General features: G+C 44.3%; 1 protein-coding gene across 1 annotated transcript in view; it reads right to left on the bottom strand.

Annotated features, from left to right (window-relative positions):
- Positions 1–2256: 2256 nt before the first annotated feature.
- Positions 2257–21172, bottom strand: part of CHMP4B (charged multivesicular body protein 4B) — a 47058-nt gene continuing 28142 nt past the window's right edge. The window contains exons 2-5 of the mRNA XM_003411661.4: positions 7055–7232; positions 5268–5382; positions 3925–4051; positions 2257–2596 (exon numbers count right to left, since the gene is read on the bottom strand). Coding sequence (XP_003411709.1) covers positions 2532–2596; positions 3925–4051; positions 5268–5382; positions 7055–7232 — 485 coding nt within the window. The 3' untranslated portion in view covers positions 2257–2531. The remainder of the gene's footprint in view (positions 2597–3924; positions 4052–5267; positions 5383–7054; positions 7233–21172) is intronic.

Raw genomic sequence — 21172 nt, 5'->3', positions numbered from 1 at the left:
TGGAGTCTTTTGGAAAAGTTTGCCTTTTGTTAAAATGGGCAGAGGTGAAAGGCTGGCAAGTCCTGATCCTCCTGCTTCCTGACCCTGGATGTGATGACAGGCCATCTCATGACCAAGAGGCAGCAAGCCTTAAGGAAGAGAAGCCAGTGTGCTGAGGCTGGCAGAGCATAAAGGTGCAAAGAACCTGGTTCTTGAGGACATGGCAGCCTCAAACCCACAGGCCACCTCTCCCCAGGATTTTGTATTCTGAGACTGGTAGAACATAAACACCTCGAGGGCAGAGACTTAGTCTGTTGCGTCCATTATCAATGCCTTGAGCAGTGCCTTGCACACAGTAGGTGTTCAATAAATATTTCTTGAATCCTTTTTGAATGAGTTAAGTAAACATCTTCATGGCTTACACCAGTGAAGTTGAGTCTTCTGTTGCTTGTAGACAGGAAATCCTGATGTGGTAACTTCTCTCTCCTGCCCAACTGAGAGCCTCCTGAGAGCAAGAAAGGGACTGGGTGTTACTGAATGCTGTATCCCATAGGTCATGGCACAAGGCACACCCTAACAGGAGTAAGCAGCTATTTCTCAGGGGAGCACCAGACCTGGTTTCTGGGCCTGTCAGAGCTGGATGGTTGGGTCTGGGAGTTCTCACCCAGGGCTGGGGTGAGAACACCTGGGGCAGCTGATGAGAAGAGCTGAAGGCCCCTTTGGATGTCTCGCACCAAGTGACACCCAGTGGAAGGACCACACCAACTGCATGCTGAGCAGGAGGAGGCTGGCATAAGTGTTGCCACTACATTCTTCTTGAGGTGGAAAGGGAACTGCTGAGAAAAGCCAGATCCAAACTCCACACGTTATGAATTCTCTAGTCACTGTCATCAAGTCCCAATTCTGAGTGTCTGTGTGGCAGCGCAGGAAGGCGATCAGGGAATAAGTGGCTTTCTATAGAGAGGGCCTCTGAAATGATCTGGTCCTGCCCCCTTGCTTTACAAACAGGAAAATGAGACCCAGGAAGTACAGACAACTTGCCCAGTTCACCCAGCGAGTGATGGCAGTATCTGAGTGTGAAGCCAGGTTGGTTTTAATCTGACAAGGTTTGAGGATAGACGTGGGGCGGGCGGGGTCTCTCAATTCTGCCAACTTGCATGCAGATTAGGGATGAACGTGCACAGATCCACTTTTCTGAAGCAGAGTCCACAGTGTTCATCAGATTCTCAGTGGGGTACAGAACTAAAGAAAAATGGAGAGAGTGGAAGGGGCTGGACCGAAGTCACATGGCAAGTCACAGCACACCTGAGACTAGCCCGTGCCCTAGATTCTCTGTACTTCCTACCCATGGAAAAAGCTGTTTTCTTCCATGCATCACATGGGCCTTGTCCAGTGGGGGCACCATGGCTTCCAACAGGTGAAGGTTCCTGCTGACAGGAACCTGCTGAAGGTAACCCATGGACACTGACAGAGAAGAATTACGAAGACCCTGGAGCTGTATAAGAACCAACTCATTCCTGAACTGTACCCAGAGGGTCCCAAGCAAAGCAAGGGCGACAGACTTGTGGCCTCCAAGCGTCAGAGCACATTTCTAGTAAGACAGGCTGTACTCTTTAGTTCAAATTGTTGATATATGTCCCGCTCAAGTCTTCCATGTTTCCACAGACTCCACTGGACACCAAGGTGGCCTGGAAAGGGTCAGTTCTCACAGGTAAATGATAGACTGATTGAACACAACAGCAAAGTATGAAAATTAATTGAGATATTTAATAGACAGTGCAAACCATAATTTCATCTGAATATAAATGTATGCACATGTTTTCAATGAGTTATCTATCAGTTATCACAAACAGCAACAAAGACCTTAGAGCTATGTTAGAAAAACATATAGCTGGAATTTAATTCTAACAATCTCATTTGCTCTCAAGAGAATTCCATCCATTTCAAATCAGTGTCACAAACTCCAAAAGAACAGGGACTAGGAGCCAGGAGTGGGCCAGAGTGGTACACAGAAGGGCCAGCACAAAGGGGATGGGCAGAAATACAGCTCTGGCAGAAATCAGGATCAGATGTATCATTACAGCTAAGGACACGGAAAAGCCTATGGCTTCTTACACACGACTCTTCTGCCAGTACCATTACAAAGAGATGTGCCACAGACAAGTCAACTGACTTAAAAGGACAGAGGCTACATTTTCAGATCGTTTCGACTGCGCACGGTCAACCTTTTCCATTGGGCATTCAGCAGTGGAGTTAGTGTAGTCCAGAAGCTCGATGTTGGATTTGCAAATAACAGTTTATTTTACAGAAATTCAACATTATAAACAGCAGGCACCTCCCACCCCGCCGCCCGCCCCCCCGCCCCGCCCGCCCCGCTGGGTGCAGACCATGCTATGCAGAGTGAGCAGTGATGTGGCCCTGCTGCTTTGGAGTGAGATTCAAAGCGATGGCAATCTGTCTGCACCACGTCCTGCCTGCCCCACACGCACATGCGCCTGCCCGCTGCTGCAGGCCACCAGAGTCTGTCTGGGCCTAGCCCGGGGCTGGACCAGTTACATGGATCCAGCCCAGTTCTCCAATTCCTTCATGTCGTCGTCTTCCTCTTCCTTCTTCTTGGCTGTGTAAAGAAAGAAAAGTTTATTTAGGAGGGCTGGCTGAGGTGCTCTCAACACATTCTGGCAGGGTGCCCAGCATTGTGCTACACGGTGTCTACAAAACAGCCCTGCCCTTGCAGCCAGGCTCCACCTCTGGGCCATCAACGGACTCTGCCTCTCTGTGCCAGATAACCAGGCACACTTTAAGCCCAGCACCTGCCCTCTGCCCCCATCAGGGCCAGGCATAACAGTGGAATTTATGCGAGGGCTCACTTCTTTAGCATCTGAGGTTGGGGAGGGTGGGGAAAGAGGGAAGAACCCCAGAGAGAGCCCGTCCTTGACAGCCCACCCAGACTCCACCCCAGATTGCTTAAACCACCTCTATGGACCCCCAGGTGGCTTGTCCACAGCCTTTGCCTACATACTGCTCCTGGCTGCTGACTCTACTTGGAGGGGGCTATTTAACCTTTATACATGGGAGAATGAGATGACTATAGCCTGGGCACAGGGCTCTCTCCTGTGTGGAATACTTCTACCCAGGCATGAAATATTGAGGGGGAAGGTGAGAAGGAACAGGAAGAAGGAAATGAAAGCTCTGTTATTTTCAACAATGTGAGACTATTAGCTAATCATTGAAGGATGTCAACACTTTATAGTACCAGGTCTCTAAAAAAGCCAAAGCTACTTCCTTCTCTCAGTAGCCTTTACAGGTATGCACAACACAGGATAAAGGGGCGAGAGCTACCTGACAGTGAGTTTGCATACACCCCTCCACCACCTCCTCCCCACCCCAGAATGTTTGGCAATATCTGGAGACATTTTCGAGGAGCCATGGTGGCATGGTGGTTAAAGTACTTGGCTGCTAACAGAAAGGTTGGCAGTTCGAACCCACCAGCCACTCCATGGGAGAAAGATATGGCAGTCTGCTTCCATGAAGATTTACAGCCTAGGAAATCCTGTGGCATAGTTCTACTCTGTCCTATAGGATCACTATGAGTCAGAATTGACTCAACGACAGTGGGTGTGGTTTTTTGGGGAGACATTTTCAGTTGTCGCATCGGAGAAGGGGGGTACGCTACTGGCATTTAGTGCCACTAAACATCCTGCAATGCACAGAACAGCCCCCCCACCCCAACATAGAATTATCTGACCCCAAATGTCAATAGTGTCAAACTTAAGAAACTCTTTTCTAGAGAGAAGCTAAGAAAGGGCAGGTAGCATTGTCTCCATGGCATCACAACAGATCCCACCTGGTTGTCAACCCCAAGCAAACTCAGGACCCAAATGGAAGCCAACTGACCACAAGATTACCTACTATGTGGCATCATGACTTTAGATAAGAAGTGCTCACTTGGTTTTGACGGTAGGGCTATAGAAGGAACATTTGGTAGAGGGACTGTTTCGGGTCCACTGATTTCCAGCAAATTCTTGTCTAGTTCCTCCTGTTCCAGTTCCTCTAACTCCGCCATGAGCTCGTCCTGGTGAAAGGAAACACAGAGTGAGAGTGAGACAGACATCTCTGGGAACCCAGCCCCTGCAGTGGTGCCTCAGACCTGATGGCTCAGTGGACACACAGACGTCCCTGTGAGAAGGTCAGAGGGGAAGATGAACTCGGTGGCTCAAACACCCTACACATGCTTCTACTGGTGAACGTAACATAATATCGAGCAATTATTTATATATACCTTTATAGACAGGGCCTCTGAAATTATCTGATCTTGCCCCCTTGTTTTACAAAGGGGAAAATGAGACCCAGGAAGGATAGGCAACTTGCCCAGGGCACCTACTATATGATGGCAGCGTCTGAACGCGAACCCAGGTTGGTTTTAATCTGACAAGGTTTGGGGAGAGGCGTCTGCTGTCCTGTAGCAGGTTGTGAGCATCTAGAGAGAAGGGAGTGTGTTTTTCATTCCTATGTCTTTATCTCGGAGCTGAGCATGCAGAGTAGGTGCTCAGGCACATTTGCGGATTTGAAATTAACTTGATTTTCCATCAAACTGCAGACTGAAAATATGAAAACCCTGGTGTTGAGAGCCAATGGTAAGCTCCCCCAGCTGTCTTCTCAGTTATACAGTGGGAGTTAGAGAGCACAAAGAATTCAGTGCAGGGCAGACAAGCTAACCTCCAGTGGACTCAAGGTTAAGGCATAATGAAGTAACTTCAACAGGGGCTGTAACTGTATTTGAAAAATCTAAGAGACTGAACGTGCCAAACTGCTACAGCAGAAATTGGCAGGTGGCTGAGATCCATGTAGACCCCTCAGGGGTCAGATTCCAATGTCCCTTCCTTGGCTTCACATTTACTACATGTCAGGGTTGTCTGAGGGCAAATCCTGTAAGCTTCTCCAGGGCATGGTCACCTCTGCAGCCCCCAGCTCTGAGCCCAAGATCTACCATGGAAAGGTACAGGGTAACTACTTGTTGAAGCAAATTATTGACCTGAAGCCTGCTGAGGGATCTCAATGAAGCTTCCCTTACTCCAGGTAAGTGTCTACCCCAAATGATGAAAACATCCCTCAAAATCCAGAATTCAGGGGGTTAATACCATGCCTTGTCTCTGTCCAAGTCTCTGGAAGGACAAGAACTGGTGATTTCTAAACCATATCCTCCCTGCCTGAGAGCCTCTAATGGCACGACAAGGCAGCCCGGGTGTCGTCTGTGAAGGTACATACATGATCTATACGAAGCCACTCACCTCATCAAACTCTTCTCCAAACCCTACAGGTTTTGAAATAGCCGTTGAGATCTCCTCTGCAAGTTCTTGCTGGTCAGCAATGTCCTGCATTAACTCATCGACTTTATCGATGTCCCTTTAAATGAAACGGACAGATGTCTTACTGGTCAATCAGTCTGCGTAAACAGTCCGTAAGGCCGGAGGAGCAACCTCGCTCCGCATGATCTGCTTTGCAAGCCCAGTCTCCTACAATTATTCCCTGTGAGGAATAGCTTCTCTGTCATTATTGCCTCCTTCTAAAATATCATTTGGAGCTTTTTTTGTTTCCTTTAAAATAGAGACTCACAAAATCAAGGCAATAGAAGGGTCCTTAGACATTACCTAGTCCAACACCCTGAGGAAATAAGGCTTAGTTCGCAAAGTTAGGCTTCACAAAGACGTTAATAAAAACGTCAAGGTCTCACATGCAAGTTAATAAACACGTCAGATGAGACCATAGGACTTTAACTCCTGGGCTGATAGCTCTTCTTTGAGCCCAGGAGCCCTTCCCACATACTCAAATCTACTTACACTTCCCCTACTAGGCCTCAAAGGAAAGGCAAATATGCAGAATTATTTTATACACACTATCAGGCCTGTAAACATACACTTATTACATATATGCTTCAAAACACACAGTCTTTACTGGGATGTGCTCAGTGCTAGGCATCTTGGAGAATCCAGAAGCAAGATGGACATGGACTTCACTTAAGGAGGTCAGTCCAATAAACATCCACCCTCAGAGAGCACCTCACTTATCTGACAGCTACTTCTTCAACCTCACATTTGTAGAGTAGGGATCAGCAAACTTCTTCTACAAAGGGTCATAAGGTAAACATTTAAGCATTTGTGGGTCAATGGTCCCTGACACAAACTCAATCTACTGTTGTAGCCCAAAAGCAGGCATAGGCAATACGTAAATGAACATGACTTTGTCTCAATAAAACTTTATTGACAAAAATAGGCCACAGGCTCTAGTTCGCCAACCCCTGTACAAGAGCATGGCTGAATACCCAAATGGAAACAAAACAGGCTCCAAACACTCCCAAATATATGCTGTTAATACCAAGCACTAAAACAATACAGAATTCTGTGCATGGAGTAAGCCCTCATTCAGAGCCTAGGTACTCTTTCTTTAATTACAGTCCTAACAAGCTTGGCTATCTAGTTTCTTAGGCTACTTCAAATGAAAAGGAGTCACACAGAGGAGGAAAGACTGCTGGGGGCAAGAACATTGGCAATATGACAGCCGAAGCCAGAGAGCAAGGGAGGAAGCTGAAAATTCCATCAAAAGAAGATGGAAGAACTGAGCAACCTGAAGCCCTCTGATGTACCACACATTTCAGAGCCCCTGATGGCATCAGAAAAAAGTCACAGGCACTGATTCTAGTCCCAGCTCTGTCTAAACTCACATGCAAACCAGGGCAATCACTTCCCTCTCTGGGACTAGGCTTCCCTACCTTCATAATCAGAGGCCTGGGTGAAAAGGACCTTTTAAGGACCCTTCCAGCTTGAAATTCTATGCTCATTACAATAACCCTGAATTACATTTCATTCCATCGAAATCTGTTTCTGAAGGCAGCAAGGTACATAATCCATTTTAGAAGGAATTCCAAAAAAGAATGCATATTAAAACAAACTCTGGTGCTTGAATGGGAAAGTCAAGGGGCCCATCTAAGGCCATGGCCTGAGCATGAGGCCTCCCAGGGCCTGCACGATAGGCTGGCGATTCCCTATCATGGAGGTTCCCCCCTCCACCAGCCACATACATGTTGTCGTGAGCAGCCTTCATGGCCCTGGCAGCGTAGCCCATGTTCTTGAGCACCTCAGTGTTGGTGTTGGCATTCTCCAGGGCCTCCCGCTGGAACTCGATGGTTGACAGTGTGCCATCAATCTGCGCCAGCTGCTTCTCATACCTCTTCTTGCGCTTGAGTGCCTGGAGGGCAGCTGTATATAGGATAAAACAGGGTTTCAGAAGCCCAGACCAGACACAGATAATGTCCAAGAGTTTACTTGAGCCTTCTCCCCAACTGTATGGGATGCACCTCAGTTGTAGCCTACTGTAACAGAAGGTTAGTAATTTATTCAATACAAAGAGCACATTAATTTTCTAAGAAAATTCACATATCCCTAAAATGTAGCTAGTACACGAGCATATAAGCAAGAGTTCAAACACACACACACACACACACCCACCCACCATGGACAGGCACCCAGAGAGAGCATGTGCTTTAAAGTCAAACTGCCTTAAGGTTCAAACTGCAGTTCACAGGCTTAGGTAAGCTACTTAGCTTCTCTAATTCATTGTAAGGCTTAAAAGAGATACTGTATGTAAACACCTAGCACAACATTAAACAGGGGACAACCAAAAATGGCGGCCCTAATTATTACAGAATAACTTTAAAGTACCATTTTATGCTAAGTTTTAAAGATACTAAGTGATGACTGTATCAGATACTAAATCATCTGGGGTCAAACGGCTACCTCACACACAGCTGACAGCTCTGTAAATTGCTATAATGCTTCTGAAAAGTATATGGCGACACACAGCAAGAGCCATATTGATGTTCATGCCCTCGGATCCAGTAACTTCTGTAAATTTATTCAGGCTCAGCACAGACTCTGGCGAAGGAATGGCTAGGCTAGGCTGCGTCAGGGAAGCTGCCCAGTCCCCCGACTTGGGCCTGGATAGCTGTAACCTCAAAACCAACATGCGGACACACTTGCACACACACATACCCCCACCACACATTCCCAGTCCCAGAGCTCCCAACCAGAGCCATTTCCCGTAAGGCTGTAAGTCACAGTAAATCACCTCCCCCACAGGCTGTGGTTTCTCCATATGTCACATGTATGGGTCCCATGCTCCTTCCACTCACAATCTGTTAGCCTAGGATTCTGTCCTGAGAACCTTTCAAGGGAAATGGCCTTGGCCTACTTGTAAGCAGTCCACAGTTCCTCCAACAGCAGCAGATAAAACAACCAGGAAAAATTCCCCAGCCAAAGGACAAAGGAGGTTATTAAAGAGAACTTGCAAAAAATCTGAAGAACAATAAAATGTGCCTCACTAAAATCTGAAAGGCCACTTAATCTATTATTTCTCTTCTGGTGTGAATGGCCTGAAGAAATCAATCAATAAATCCATCCTGCAGTCATGCCCAGGGGTCCCCAAGTCCCCTTCTGAACACCCTTGCCATCTCCTAACACTAGATCATGCACACTGTATCTTATAACAGCAACCCTTCAAGGTAAGAAAACACCTCCTTTTAACAGATGAAGAACCTGAGGTTGAGAAAGGTTATGTAACTTGGCCCAGGGCACCCTGATGGTAAGCAGCACAGAGAGGATACAAACCAGGTGTGGAACTCCAAAGTCCAAACCCAGCCACTCTAAGAATGCTTACACCGCCTCCCACTTGATAAAAAAAGGGATCCTGGAAGGGTCATCCAGTCCAGTGGGGAGTATCCAGGGGACTGTGGGAACACAGAAGAGGTGGTGCAAATTCAACTATGTCATTCATTCTCTTGCTTAAAGGCCCTTAATAGTTCCTCTGCTCACAAGACAAAGCCTTCCCGTGGTTTGATGTGGCCTGTAAGGTCCTGTGGAAGGCAGGAGACGGGGATTCTTGCCACGAACCCAGGTCCTGAGAGTCCTCGTACCAGCTGTAAACAATCGCCCTTGCCATCAAGAATCATGCCAAGGTGAAGATAAGGTGGGAGAGTCGCTTCCCTCTGGTTGCCTTCCTCTGTGACTTTCTTGGTGCTCTGTTGCTCTACTACTGACCCAGATACACCCTAATCACCAAGTGATTCTCAAGTCTTCTCAGGCCAGGCAAACAAGTGATCCAGGCACCACTGTTCCGTAAGGGAAGACCCTTACCCAGGTGTTCCCCAGCTGTCCGAAGCGTAAAGCAACACCACTCACAGCCCAGCACAGCAACTACATTGTAATTTTCAGGACTATATCTGTTATTTCCCTATTACCGTAACAGATTTAGAACTACTTTATCTTTTTCTCTAAGACACTTTCAATTGGCAATGAGTCCTGGTATGCCAACCCTAAATTTCTCTGACCTCCACCTGACTTCTAAAATACTCTAAGCAATAATGATCTGGAAGCAAACACCCCATATACCAGGGATGTAAGCGAGAGTCCCTCCGTGAGCGATATAACAGTTATATTATTCATCTTTGCAGGCCAACATCCAGCACAATGACTGGTACACAGCAAGTGCTTTATATATATTAAATTGAATCTCCAATTTCATCAGTTGTGTAAGTTTGTCATATATTCTATCTGGGCTTCCTTATGTGGGTGCATCTGTATTTTATTTCCTATGCACCTCTGACTCAGACAGGAAATGATAACTTCTCGTTGAAACGCTGGCTAGGCTAGAACAAGCATTTGGCAGCATCCCTTCCCTACATTCCTCTTGGCCCATAAAATAGGAACTTCTATAAGCACTTGCCCTTCCCTCCATTCTCACCATAACGTGTCCCAGCGCTGAGACTGGGAAAAAGTCCTGAGCAAAAGGCCTGGCCCTCCAGAGGTACCCCCGCCTACCTGCAGGGCTCACATAGTCTCCTCCCCTCCCTGCAGTGAACTCCAGACTCCTTGCAGGATGGACCCTGGCAGGGATGGTTGATTTTTTTACTCTGATCTCACTCCTGTATGTATTTCTCAACTAGCTGAAGGGAAAGCATACACCATTAATTTTCCTCTTTAGAAACCACCAAACATGGTTCATGAGTAATGTAACCCTGAAAACAGACATGGGGTCAGCATTTGGGCTACATGAATATGTAAACATAAATATCAACTAACAGTACTTGAGCCATCCTGGATCTTACAAATGTATGGCACCGTGATTAGGTATGACTTTGGGCAAACTAAGGACTTTGGAATCTGAGAGTTTCAGCAAGTAAAACACCCACTCTTCCTGCAAACTGTTAACTTGAAATAAAACCTCCTCCATCTCACCCTCATTTCTGACCACTGAAATCTGTGTCTAGATGTAGCCCAAGTCCAAAGAGCCAAGCCCAACATTTGCATAAATACATACTGGTTCTTAATAGCTTGCCTTACATGTCCCAAATTCCTGATGATTGGATTAAAAAAAGTACTGGGTTAACCAGGAGCTCATGTAAACAAACCAAATATTCAAAGAACAGGAATCCAGAGAAATCCCTTTTCTGCCAAAGAGCCCCGGGGCTCATTCACAAACACGATGGCTTTAAAATTTGAAACCTAATCCAGGCCAAGAGAAGTTTAAAAGGTTGCTTTTAGATGGAAAAAAAATAGTCCTCGGAATCTCCATATTTAATTAAGCCTTTGCTGGTTTCCAGAGAGTAATTACAGCAGCAATTACAGAATCTAATAACCAGCTTTACTGGCTCTGAAAGCCGAAGCAAAAACAACTCCAACCATGTTGAAATAAACATTGGTCTCCAGGCAGTTGCTTCATTAGACCCTCTAAACAGCTATTCTCCTACAGCTAAACAGCTATAGGAAAGATACAGAAGAGATACCCTAAGAAGGAGAGAGACCAACAGTTCCCCCAGAACTGGAAACTCCTTCTGCAAGGCATCTGTTAGTGCCCATGAAGAAACCATTTTCAGAGAACACATCAGTTTAATGCAACTAGATAGGATGTTCCTTTCTCCTAGGCAAAAGCAGATTGATTTCTCTTTGAAGAGTTGTTGACGGCATTCGATGCAGGGGCAAGTAGCCCAGGGCATCTCAATAGGTGCTAAGACATGATAACTGGGTACACCCATTACTATTACTGAGGGGTTCAGGCACTGGGCAGAAGGAGGGCTCAGTAATATGCTCTCACTAAATGAATGTTAGGGGCCCTGGTGGCACAGTGCTTAAGCACTCAACTGCTAACCAAAAGGTCAGTGGTTCGAACCCACAAGCCGCTCTGCAGGAGAAAGCTGTGGCAGTTTGCTTCTGTAAAGATTACAGCCTTGGAAACCCTACAGGGCTGTTGTACTCTGTCCTACAGGGTCACTATGAGTTGGAATCAACTTGATGGCAACAGGTATCTACAGTCCTTTCAGACCCAAGATTCTACATTTGAATTCATCTAGCCAAAGGTGTACCGGCTGAGGGGGGAAGGAGAAGAGTGATGCTGTTTTCTCTCTCTCAGCGTGAACTACACAGCAAACACAAACACACTCCAGAAGATACTTAACACACAATGCAACACCAGGGCTCCAGCCTAAGTGAGAATTCTGAAGAACCCTCAGCAGCCTGGTCCCAGCAGGGCTACTGCTGGTAGGGCGCCCGCTTTGCCAGCCTCCAGCAACCATTCAGATGCTCCTTGCTCATTCTGCACATGAGTAAACCTCAGTCAGTCAGGGTACCTTCCAGCAGGAGAACAACATCTGGCCCTCATGCCACTCATCTGTCATATGCCCTAAGCTTGTAAGCAAGAAAAATACCCAAAGTAAAAACAAAGTTTACCACCAAGGTCAAAGAAGCTCATCGTCCTGTGGGGACCGTTACCAGTAATCATCTTTGCACCACATGGCATCAGAGATCCGTCCAAATGTCGACTAAATAAGAGTCACAATCTTGGCATCAAGAGAGGTAAAGGCTCAAAGGATTCTCAGACGTACTAAAGCCCACCCCTCTCATTAGATAACTGAGAAAAATGAAGCCCAGGAAGACAACACACCTTGCCAGGATCCCAAAGAGAGAGGAAGAATCAGGACTAGAACTAGGGTCTCCAGCCCAGGGCTCTTTCCACCACCTCAACTCTGTTACCTCCAAATTAAGTGGCTATAAATGAACCAGCAGTTCCCCCCACATAAGGAAAATAGCCTGCCTAACGCTCTTTCACCCAGTTAAATTTCCAAACACTGCCCTTTGCAAACTCCATTTAAAAGCTCGTGCTGACACACAAAAGAACCCAAAAGCTATCCAATTTCCCCCCCTAGGCCCCCAGTTAGAGCAAAAAGGAAAAAGAAAGAAAAAGAGGTACTAATCTGCCTGGTTGTAGAGCACATTCCCCAAACAAGTGCTGTTGATCCTGTCTGCAGTTTCAGAAGACAGGGTTCCTGCCCTGTATAAAGGTGACAGGTACAGTACGGTGACATCAGACTCCCTTGGGAAATACTGGTTTCAGAGAGCAAAACAGAGGCTGTTTTGTGTCCATCGTCGCTTGTCCCAGGAAAGAGAGCCTCATCCTACAAAAGCCTTGGAATGCTGTCCCTGACATTGCTGCATGTATTTCCACACAGCTGGAGAGTTCAGGCTAGAGGTGCAGACAGCATTTTTCAGAGCAGCTTCCTTCTCTGTGATGTATCTCCCTGTTCCTCTAATTTGCTCTCCGTGGCCTGGAGCTAATACGCTCCATTTAGAGACGGTGAAATAAGTACTTGTGTATGACCAGGAAAGCCGAGTCTGAAACCCTGCTGACTTCATCAGCAAGCACACAGGGAGTACAGTACTTGCTTCAAGGGGAAAATTCTAGAGAGAAAGAAAGAAGCCCCTTATCTCCTTAACAGGGACAAAGATGAAACAAGCCCCATAATTAGCAGCATAACAGAATATCAAACTGCTCCAAAGTCATTTAAACAGCACACACCAAAGTGTGTTCTGTGGAAGGCAGGTAAAGGCATGATAAGATAGCTCCACAGTCAAACAAGTTTGAGAAATGCTGGGTCACACCGAGTTACAGTGGACATTTATGGAGTCAAATTGCCCAGATGCAAGTTTCAGCTCCACCAGTAAGTGACCCTAGTCAAATTACTTAACCTCACTAACCCTCAGATAATAAACCCACTTCATTAAAATGAGATACAGGCACAGTGCCTGGCATGCCGTAAGTGCTCAGTAAATGTTGATCACTGACATTACTAACTGCAGGACTTCTCAGAACCTACTTTAATACTTTAATAGGTTTAATAGCACAACCCCCCCCCTGAAAAAATCTGCAAAACACAGCTTGGGAAAAACACATTTAAAACCAACTTGATCATGTAGCCAATGCAAGCTTTATCATCCTTTTCTTCTGGCTGACAGCCACCATCACTGGGGCACAGAGAAAAGCACATGAGGCTTGGTGTCAGAAGCCTGGGTCAGAATCATGGCCCTGACAACGGCCGGGGTTAAGTTATTTCACCTCTCTGACTGTATTTCATCAGATGCAGAATAGGAGTGATATCACTACCAGAAGACAGATGAGAAAGATAATCTCTATGATTACACTTGATACACGTGAGCATTTTTCCATCTTGCCTGTTTCTTTCCCCCTTCTGCCTCTCTTTCTCATTGCCTGCGTCTGACATTCTCTCTAGGGTATCTCCATATCTTCCTGTCCCTGTATATAGATAGGTATACCCCTTAGCCCAATGTGTCTCTCCAAGAAAGTGCATACAGTTGTGGCACAATGGAGAAAAATAAAATATATAACAGCTAACATTTATTAACAGCTTCCTGGGTGCTACTCACCATGACTGGTGCTTTACGTGCTCACTGCCTCCTCCCAACAATCCTATGAGGTAGGTATTATTATTAGCCCCATTTGACAGATAAAGAAATTAAGGCTTAAAGAGTATCACCTGCTCACCTCAAAAGAGTTAGGCAGTAGCAGGCCTGGGATTTAAGTCAGGATGTCCATCTACAAAGGGTACATTCTGACTCTCTGGAGGAACGTCTTCCATGCACCAAGCAAGCAACTGGGTCTGCTTCTGCCTAAGCCCAGCAAACTGTTAGCCTCCTGTGCTCACAGGACTAACTCAGTCCAGTATGAAAGACAACCAGGCCACAGCTCAGTGTGCCCAGAAAATCTCATCTAACTGGTAATCCACGAGGGTAGGCAGTTAAAGCCTTTGATGGGAGGGAAAAAACTCTCTAGTATATTTTAAATTGGTTAAAAGCACATGTGATAAAATTCAACCATTTTATCACCCCCTCTGCACTTAAATTAACAAGTTTACATAGCCATGGAGGATGCAGGGAGAATCCTTTTATGATTCATGAGACATATGGTATCCCTCTCACTTTTACCGGCTCTCAGGTTTCTTGGGACTCTACTTTTCCCACGAAAAGTATTTGCTGCCCTCCAGTGGGGAGTTGTGTAACAATGAAAGGTGAAAGAAATGTTCATTGAAACAAACTAGTTGGGCTATCAGCTTTAAATATATGAAGCAGTGCATTCAGGAAGTGTGACTGGGTAAAAATTTTGTCTCTTTTGGCTGTTGCACAGCTCGAAAAGCCTTGTAAACATATTTACAGTTTCCTTGTGATAGTCAGGGAGCCCTGGTGGGTTTGGTTTGGGTTTTTTTGTGTACGTGTTGCAATACATCCTGCCGCCCATGACCAGTGGGACAGATGGGCACCCACCAATCCTGGCACCTGGGAACCCCCCAAGGTTTGTCGGATCCATGTATTTCCAAGTAATATTTCTCAAAATCCATATTAAAAAAAAAAAAAAAACACAATCCATGATTCAGCATGCTCCCATTGATGAAAACACACAGAAACAAACAAAAAATCAAAGCAGAATAGGGTCTTGAAAGGGTTAAAAACATAAACTTCTTCTTCCCTCATGCCTATACCCTATACCACAAGCTCTTCAAGGGTAGAATCATCTCTGTACCCCTAATAGCACTGAGACAGGGAGAAGGGAGGGAGCACTCAGTAATGCCCAACTTTTCCTGTAATTTCTTCTGAGGCCAGTGGGCTCAGTGCTCTCTGTTCTGCCACCCATAATGGCCTCCAGATCTTTCCTCAGGACCTGAAATGATCTTTCTTCTATACTCTTGGAAGGCCCAGGGACTATAATGCAACAAGAACTGGGCAAGGTTTTTCAAACTTCTGTCACTTGCCCACTTTTTTCCTCTATGTTACCCCCATTGAGATACACAGAACTTTAAACAAAAGGGTCTAGGGGTTTGTTTTTAGGGGCAGTATGCCTGAAACCCTCTCTGTAACTACAGCTGGAGGGAGGTAGCAGTGACCCAAGGGACAGGGTAAGTAGCAGACTGTTCCAGGGTGGGCCAGCAGGAGTAGCCTGGAGGTATAGGGAGGAAGAGAAAATGGCCATGGGGAGTCAGGCCACCCAGGGAACAGTGCAAAGGCCTGTGTGGCTGCCTCCTCCTGCTCCCTAAAGGGCAGCTGATGGCTGCCACGGCTCTGCTGCAGAAGAGGGGGTGTTTCACTTCCCAGACACAGCAGGCAGCTGGCAAGGAGCTCTTGGTGGTAAGGGTAACTCAAGGCCAGGATAGAGGAACTAGGGTCATGGGAAGGAAAATGACTTGCCCTTGGTTATTGGGGGCCACATTCAGACAGCCTATGTTTTGAGATCCAAGGCCAAGGTTTTTTCCTGTACCAGCCAGGCTGCAGAATTTCATTTAAACAACTATCAGAGGTTCAAACTGAGAGCCCGTGCAACCCACAGACATGTCTTAATTGTCTCATGTCTTAACTAAGACATGTCCTCATATATAAGTCTAAATGTTACATATTTCACACAGAAATCCAGATTTCTGGGTTTTTTTTTGCAAAACAGATTAATGGCAACACTGAGCCCGCACTCTGCCTGGCAACAATCCATCCCTTTTTGATGGGCACATGCTCTTCTCCAGTTCACCTCGGTGCCCAATGCTGCCCACCCATCATCTTATACCTGGTCACATTACTCATTTACATGTCCTGACAACTCCTGTAAGTACTTGTAATTATAATGCCTGACATCAATCTTCCGGCCTGGAGAAACTATTAGGAGTTATCTGGCACAATCTCTTGCCTTCAGGCAGTTAAGGTTATGCCCAACTTAAAGAGAGACAACTGAAGTCACAAAGATTCTACAACTTGCTCAAAGTCACACAGCTAGAGGTAATAAATGGGCAAGGAGGAATCTAAGCCAGGCACCCTACCCCCTCGCATGGTGCTCCTACTTCAGGGGAGACTTGTGTCTAGACAAAACCTGCAACATGCGTCCTGTGATACTGGATCTGACTTCTAGTTCTAACTCTGCCATGACCAAGTTATGTTACAGAGCCAGGTTCCTCACTTCATAGGGCTTTGGTAGGACATGAGAAAGGGGGACATAATGTTCCCTCTAAGAACTTCTCCCAGCTCTAACAATACATGAACTTGTAAAGTTCTGAGATTTCTAGCAACTGGATTGAGACAAACACGAAAGACTTTTTCTTTTTCTGACTGATCTGTGTGATCCTAAAAATGTAGTTAACATCAATACACTCCATTTCCTGAGTATTTCACATAATCCAGTTTTTCTTGTCCAATGAAATTAGCAGTCTCTCTTTTAACTAGTTTCACAAACTGAGCTAGAAGGATCAGTCTCCAGCTTCTGAACTCAGCTGCTGTAGCTGGGCACAGACGTGAGTACTCAGATCAGATCTTAGCCACAAATGTCATCCAGGGAGAAGTAACTGCAGTTAGAATGTGACCCCAGATGCCCTCACCCTCCTTCATCTCCTTACAAACTCTGGCACTACTGACTTCCTCTTGCCTGCCAGCCTTGAGAATACCCTGACTTGGCTCCCGTGCCCCCACAACCATTCCTTCTTGGCCTTTTTTCCTAGATCCTTTCCTTCTGCTTTTCAACTCCTAATGGTTGGAGCTCAGTACTTAGTGCTGGGCTCTTCTTTGCTCACATACCAACCTGAGCTGACATCTTTTCAAAGCTTTGCATTTTATTTTTTTCATTTAATCCTCACGATAAAAATTCATTTTATTAGCTCCATTTTACAGATAAGGAGACTTGAGACCTGAAGAGATTAAGTAACTTGCTAAGCTTTCAAAGCTTGTGAATAACTGGCAGAATCAGGATTCAAATCCATACTTCTTGAGCTTCCAGCCAAGATAAAATGGTAGGAACCAGATTTACTCTCCTATTAAAAATAGCTAAAAATCAGATGAAATATATGTAACAATAGTTTTCAAGACACTAGACATCAGGTCAAAAATGAAAGTGATCCCTGAGAGATGGAAAACAAACAAGATGAGCCGTATGAAGGTCCCAGCTTATAGCTTTAAGTTTTCCAGGCCATGGTCCAAGGAGCGTGTCATGGATTGAACTGTATCCCCTGAAAGTATCTGTCAACTTGGCTAGGTCAGGATTCCCAGTATTGTATGATTGCTTATCATTTTATCATCTAACATGATTTCCCTGTGTGTTGTAAATCCTATTGCTATGATGTAATAAGGTGGATTAATAATGTGGATTAGTGGCAGTTATATTGATGAGATCTACAAGATTAGATAGTGTCTTAAACCAACGTCTTTTGAGATATAAAGAGAAGAGGGGGGCAAAGAGACATGGGGGCCTCATACCACCAAGAAAGCAATGCCAAGAGCAGAGCATGTCCTTTGGACCTGAGGTTCCTGTGCTGAGATGCTCCCAGACTGGGGGAAGACTGATGACAAGGACCTTCCTCCAGAGCCAACAGAGACAGAAAGCCTTCCCCTGGAGCTGGTGCCCTGAATTTGGACTTGTAACCAAGTGGACTGTGAGAGAATAAATTTCTCTTTCTTAGAGTCATCCACTTGTGGTATTTCTGTTGTAGCAGCACTAGATGACTAAGACAAGGGGAAACCCAGGCAGAGCCCAGCAGACTTTCTGAGTTCTAGGGAGACCAAAGCAGCTAGAGTTTGCAGGAGAGTACCAAAGAGAAGAGAGCTGCACAGAGACAGAACTCTGGAGATTTGCAGAGGGTCTCCCTCATGTATGCAGCAGATCAGTGCATGTGTGTGAAGAAACCATCCAAGATTGAGGAAAGAACCACTCAAAAGGATTAGAGAGAACAGAATCAAGTGCTCATACGGGACCAGTTATAGTGCCTGTCCCTCAGCCAGACTGGAAAACCTCATAATTCACGGGGGTATTAGGTATTCAGAAGGGTCTTATCTCAATAGTGGGGAATAACCAGCCCTATGCTAGATAAGGAAACCCTGGTGGTGTAGTGGTTAAGTGCTGTGATGGCTAACCAAAGGGTCAGCAGTTCAAATCCACCAGGTACTCCTTCGCACCTCTGTGGGGCAGTTCTACACTGACCTATAGGGTCGCTATGAGTCGGAATAAACTCAACGGCAATGAGTTTGGTTTTTTTTTTATACTAGATAAACACACCTAACAAATCTTAAAGCAAAACCCAAAAGGACAACTACTACCAAAAAAAAAAAAAAGTTAAATGTGCTTAGAACAAAGCTAAAGAATATTGACAGGAATACAGAAATATTCAGCACCCAACAACATAAAATTTACAATATCTGGTATCCAATCAAAAATTGCCAGGCATAAAAAGAAGTGGGTAAATACTACCCATAATGAGGAGCAAAATCAATCAATTGCAACTAACCCATAATATAAATGCTAGAAATAGCAAAGACATTAAAACAGTTATAACTATATTCCATATGTTCAAAAAGTTAAGGAGTGACATTGAACATTAAAAAAAGACCCCAAGAAAAGTCCTAGAGATTAAAAATATTGGATGAGACTAATAGTAGATCAGACATTGTAGAAGAAAAGATAAGTAAACTTGAAAAACATAGCAATAGAAACTATCCACAATGAAACAGAGAGAAAAAAGAATATCAAAAATTAACAGAGTATCAGTGAAGGGGTAAATTCAAACAGCCTAATATACATGTAATTGGAGTCCCTAAAAGGAAGACGGAGCAGCAAATGAAGAAATGTTTCAAGAAATAACAGCCAAAATTTTTCCAAGTTAATAAAAACTGTACACCCAAAAATCCAAGAAGCTTAACAGACCCTAAGCACAAGAAACGGAGAAAACTACACAAAAGCACATCATAGTGAATTGCTCAAAACCTGTGATAAAAGGAAAATCCTAAAAGCAATCAGAGAAAAAAACACACATTACATACAGAGAAACAAACACAAGAATGACAGATTTCTGGTAGGCAACAATGCTAGGGAGAAGACAGTGGAACAACATTTTTAAAGTACTGAAAAAAAAAAAAAAAAAACCTATAATTCTAAACCCAGTGAACTCTTTTAAAAATAAAGGCAAAATAAAGCTGGAAAAAATTCATCAGCAGCAGACCCATACTGCAAAATATTTTAAAGGAAGTCTTTCAGGCAAAAGGAAAATAATGCCAAATGAAAGTATAGATCTATGCAGAGGTATGAAAAGCACCAGAAATCATAAGTACATGGGTAAATAAATGACTTTTTATATTATTTAAATCTCTTTAAATAAAACAATAATGTAATATGGGGTTTACAACATATGCAAAAGTAAAACATGACAATAACACACAGACCAGGAGGAGAAAATGAAAATATACTATTGCAAGATTTGTATACTATATGTGAGGTGGTATTAATACCATTTGAAAGCAGACTACAATAAGTTAAAGGGGTATAACTGCAAACCCTAAAGCAAATACTAAAATATTAGCTAATAAGCCAATAAAGGAGGTAAAATGGAATGATAAAAATAATCCAAAAGAAGGCAGGAAACAACAACAACAAAAAAAGGTGAACAGACAACAGATGGGACAAGTAGAAAAAAAGAGCAAGATGGCAGATTTAAACCTAGCCCTATCAATAATCATATTAAAGGTAACTTTCTAAACACCCCAATTAAAAGGCAAAAACTGTCTGACTGGATTGGAAAAAAACAACTATGTGCTGCCAACAAGGAACACTTTAAATAGATTAAAAAGATGGAAAAGTGATTACAATAATCAAAAGAAAGCTATATTGACTAATCAGTTAGTATCAAAGTGATATCAATTAATATTGGAAAAAGAATATTACAAGGGGTAAAGTAGGAAATTCCATAATGATAAAGGGGTCAATTTATCAGGAGGTTATAACAATAGTAACATTTACATACCTAATAACAGAATTTCAAAATACATGAAGCAAAAACTGACAGAATTGCAATTATAGTCAGATTTCAATACTCCTCTCTCAACAATTGATAGAACAAGTAGGCAGAAAATCAGTAAGTATATAAAAGACTTGAATAGTATAACCACAAACTTGGTCTAAATAGCATTTTCAGAACACTCCACCACCAAAGCAGAATACTCATTCTGTTCAACTGCACACAGAACGTTTACCAAGATGGGCCATATTCTGGGCCACAATACAAGTCTCAATAAATTTAAAAGGATTCAACACCAAAGACACAAGGTAATTATGAGCCCAAGAGACAGAAAGGGCCACATAAACCAGAGACTACATCAGCCTGAGACCAGAAGAACTAGATGGTGCCCGGCTACAACCAATGACTCAATGACTGCCCTGGCAGGGGACACAACAGAGAACTCCTGAGGGATCAAGAGAGCAGTGGGATGCAGACCCCAAAGTCTCATAAAAAGACCAGACTTAATGGTCTGACTGAGACTAGAAGGACCCCAGTGGTCATGGTCCCCAGACCTTCTATTAGCCCAAGACAGGAACCATTCCCAAAGCCAACTCTTCGGACAGGGATTGGACTGGACAATGGGATAGAAAATGATACTGGTGAAGAACGTGCTTCTTGGATCAAGTAGACACATGAGAATCTCCTGTCTGGAGGGGAGATGAGAGGGCAGAGGGGGTCAGAAGCTGGCCGAATGGACACAAAAAGAGAGTGGAGGGAAGAAGTGTGGTGTTTCATTAGGGGGAGAGAAATTATGAGTATATAGCAAGGTGTATATAAATTTTTGTATGAGAGACTGACTTGATTTGTAAACTTTCACTTAAACCACAATAAAAATTAAAAAAAAAAAAAAAACTGGGAGCTGGAACTCAACAGAACTGCTTTTTTTTTTTTTTCTAGTTTTACAAATTTTCCACCTTTGACAGGGTGCAGTCATCACTTTTTATTGCTCTCTATTTAGTGGAAAATATTTGAGCTTTCCTTCTCTGACAGGTTTCCACCTTACAC

The sequence above is a fragment of the Loxodonta africana genome, chromosome 24 (assembly GCF_030014295.1).
Source record: "Loxodonta africana isolate mLoxAfr1 chromosome 24, mLoxAfr1.hap2, whole genome shotgun sequence".
NCBI lineage: Eukaryota > Metazoa > Chordata > Mammalia > Proboscidea > Elephantidae > Loxodonta > Loxodonta africana.
This window is presented reverse-complemented; position numbering and strand designations above follow the sequence as displayed.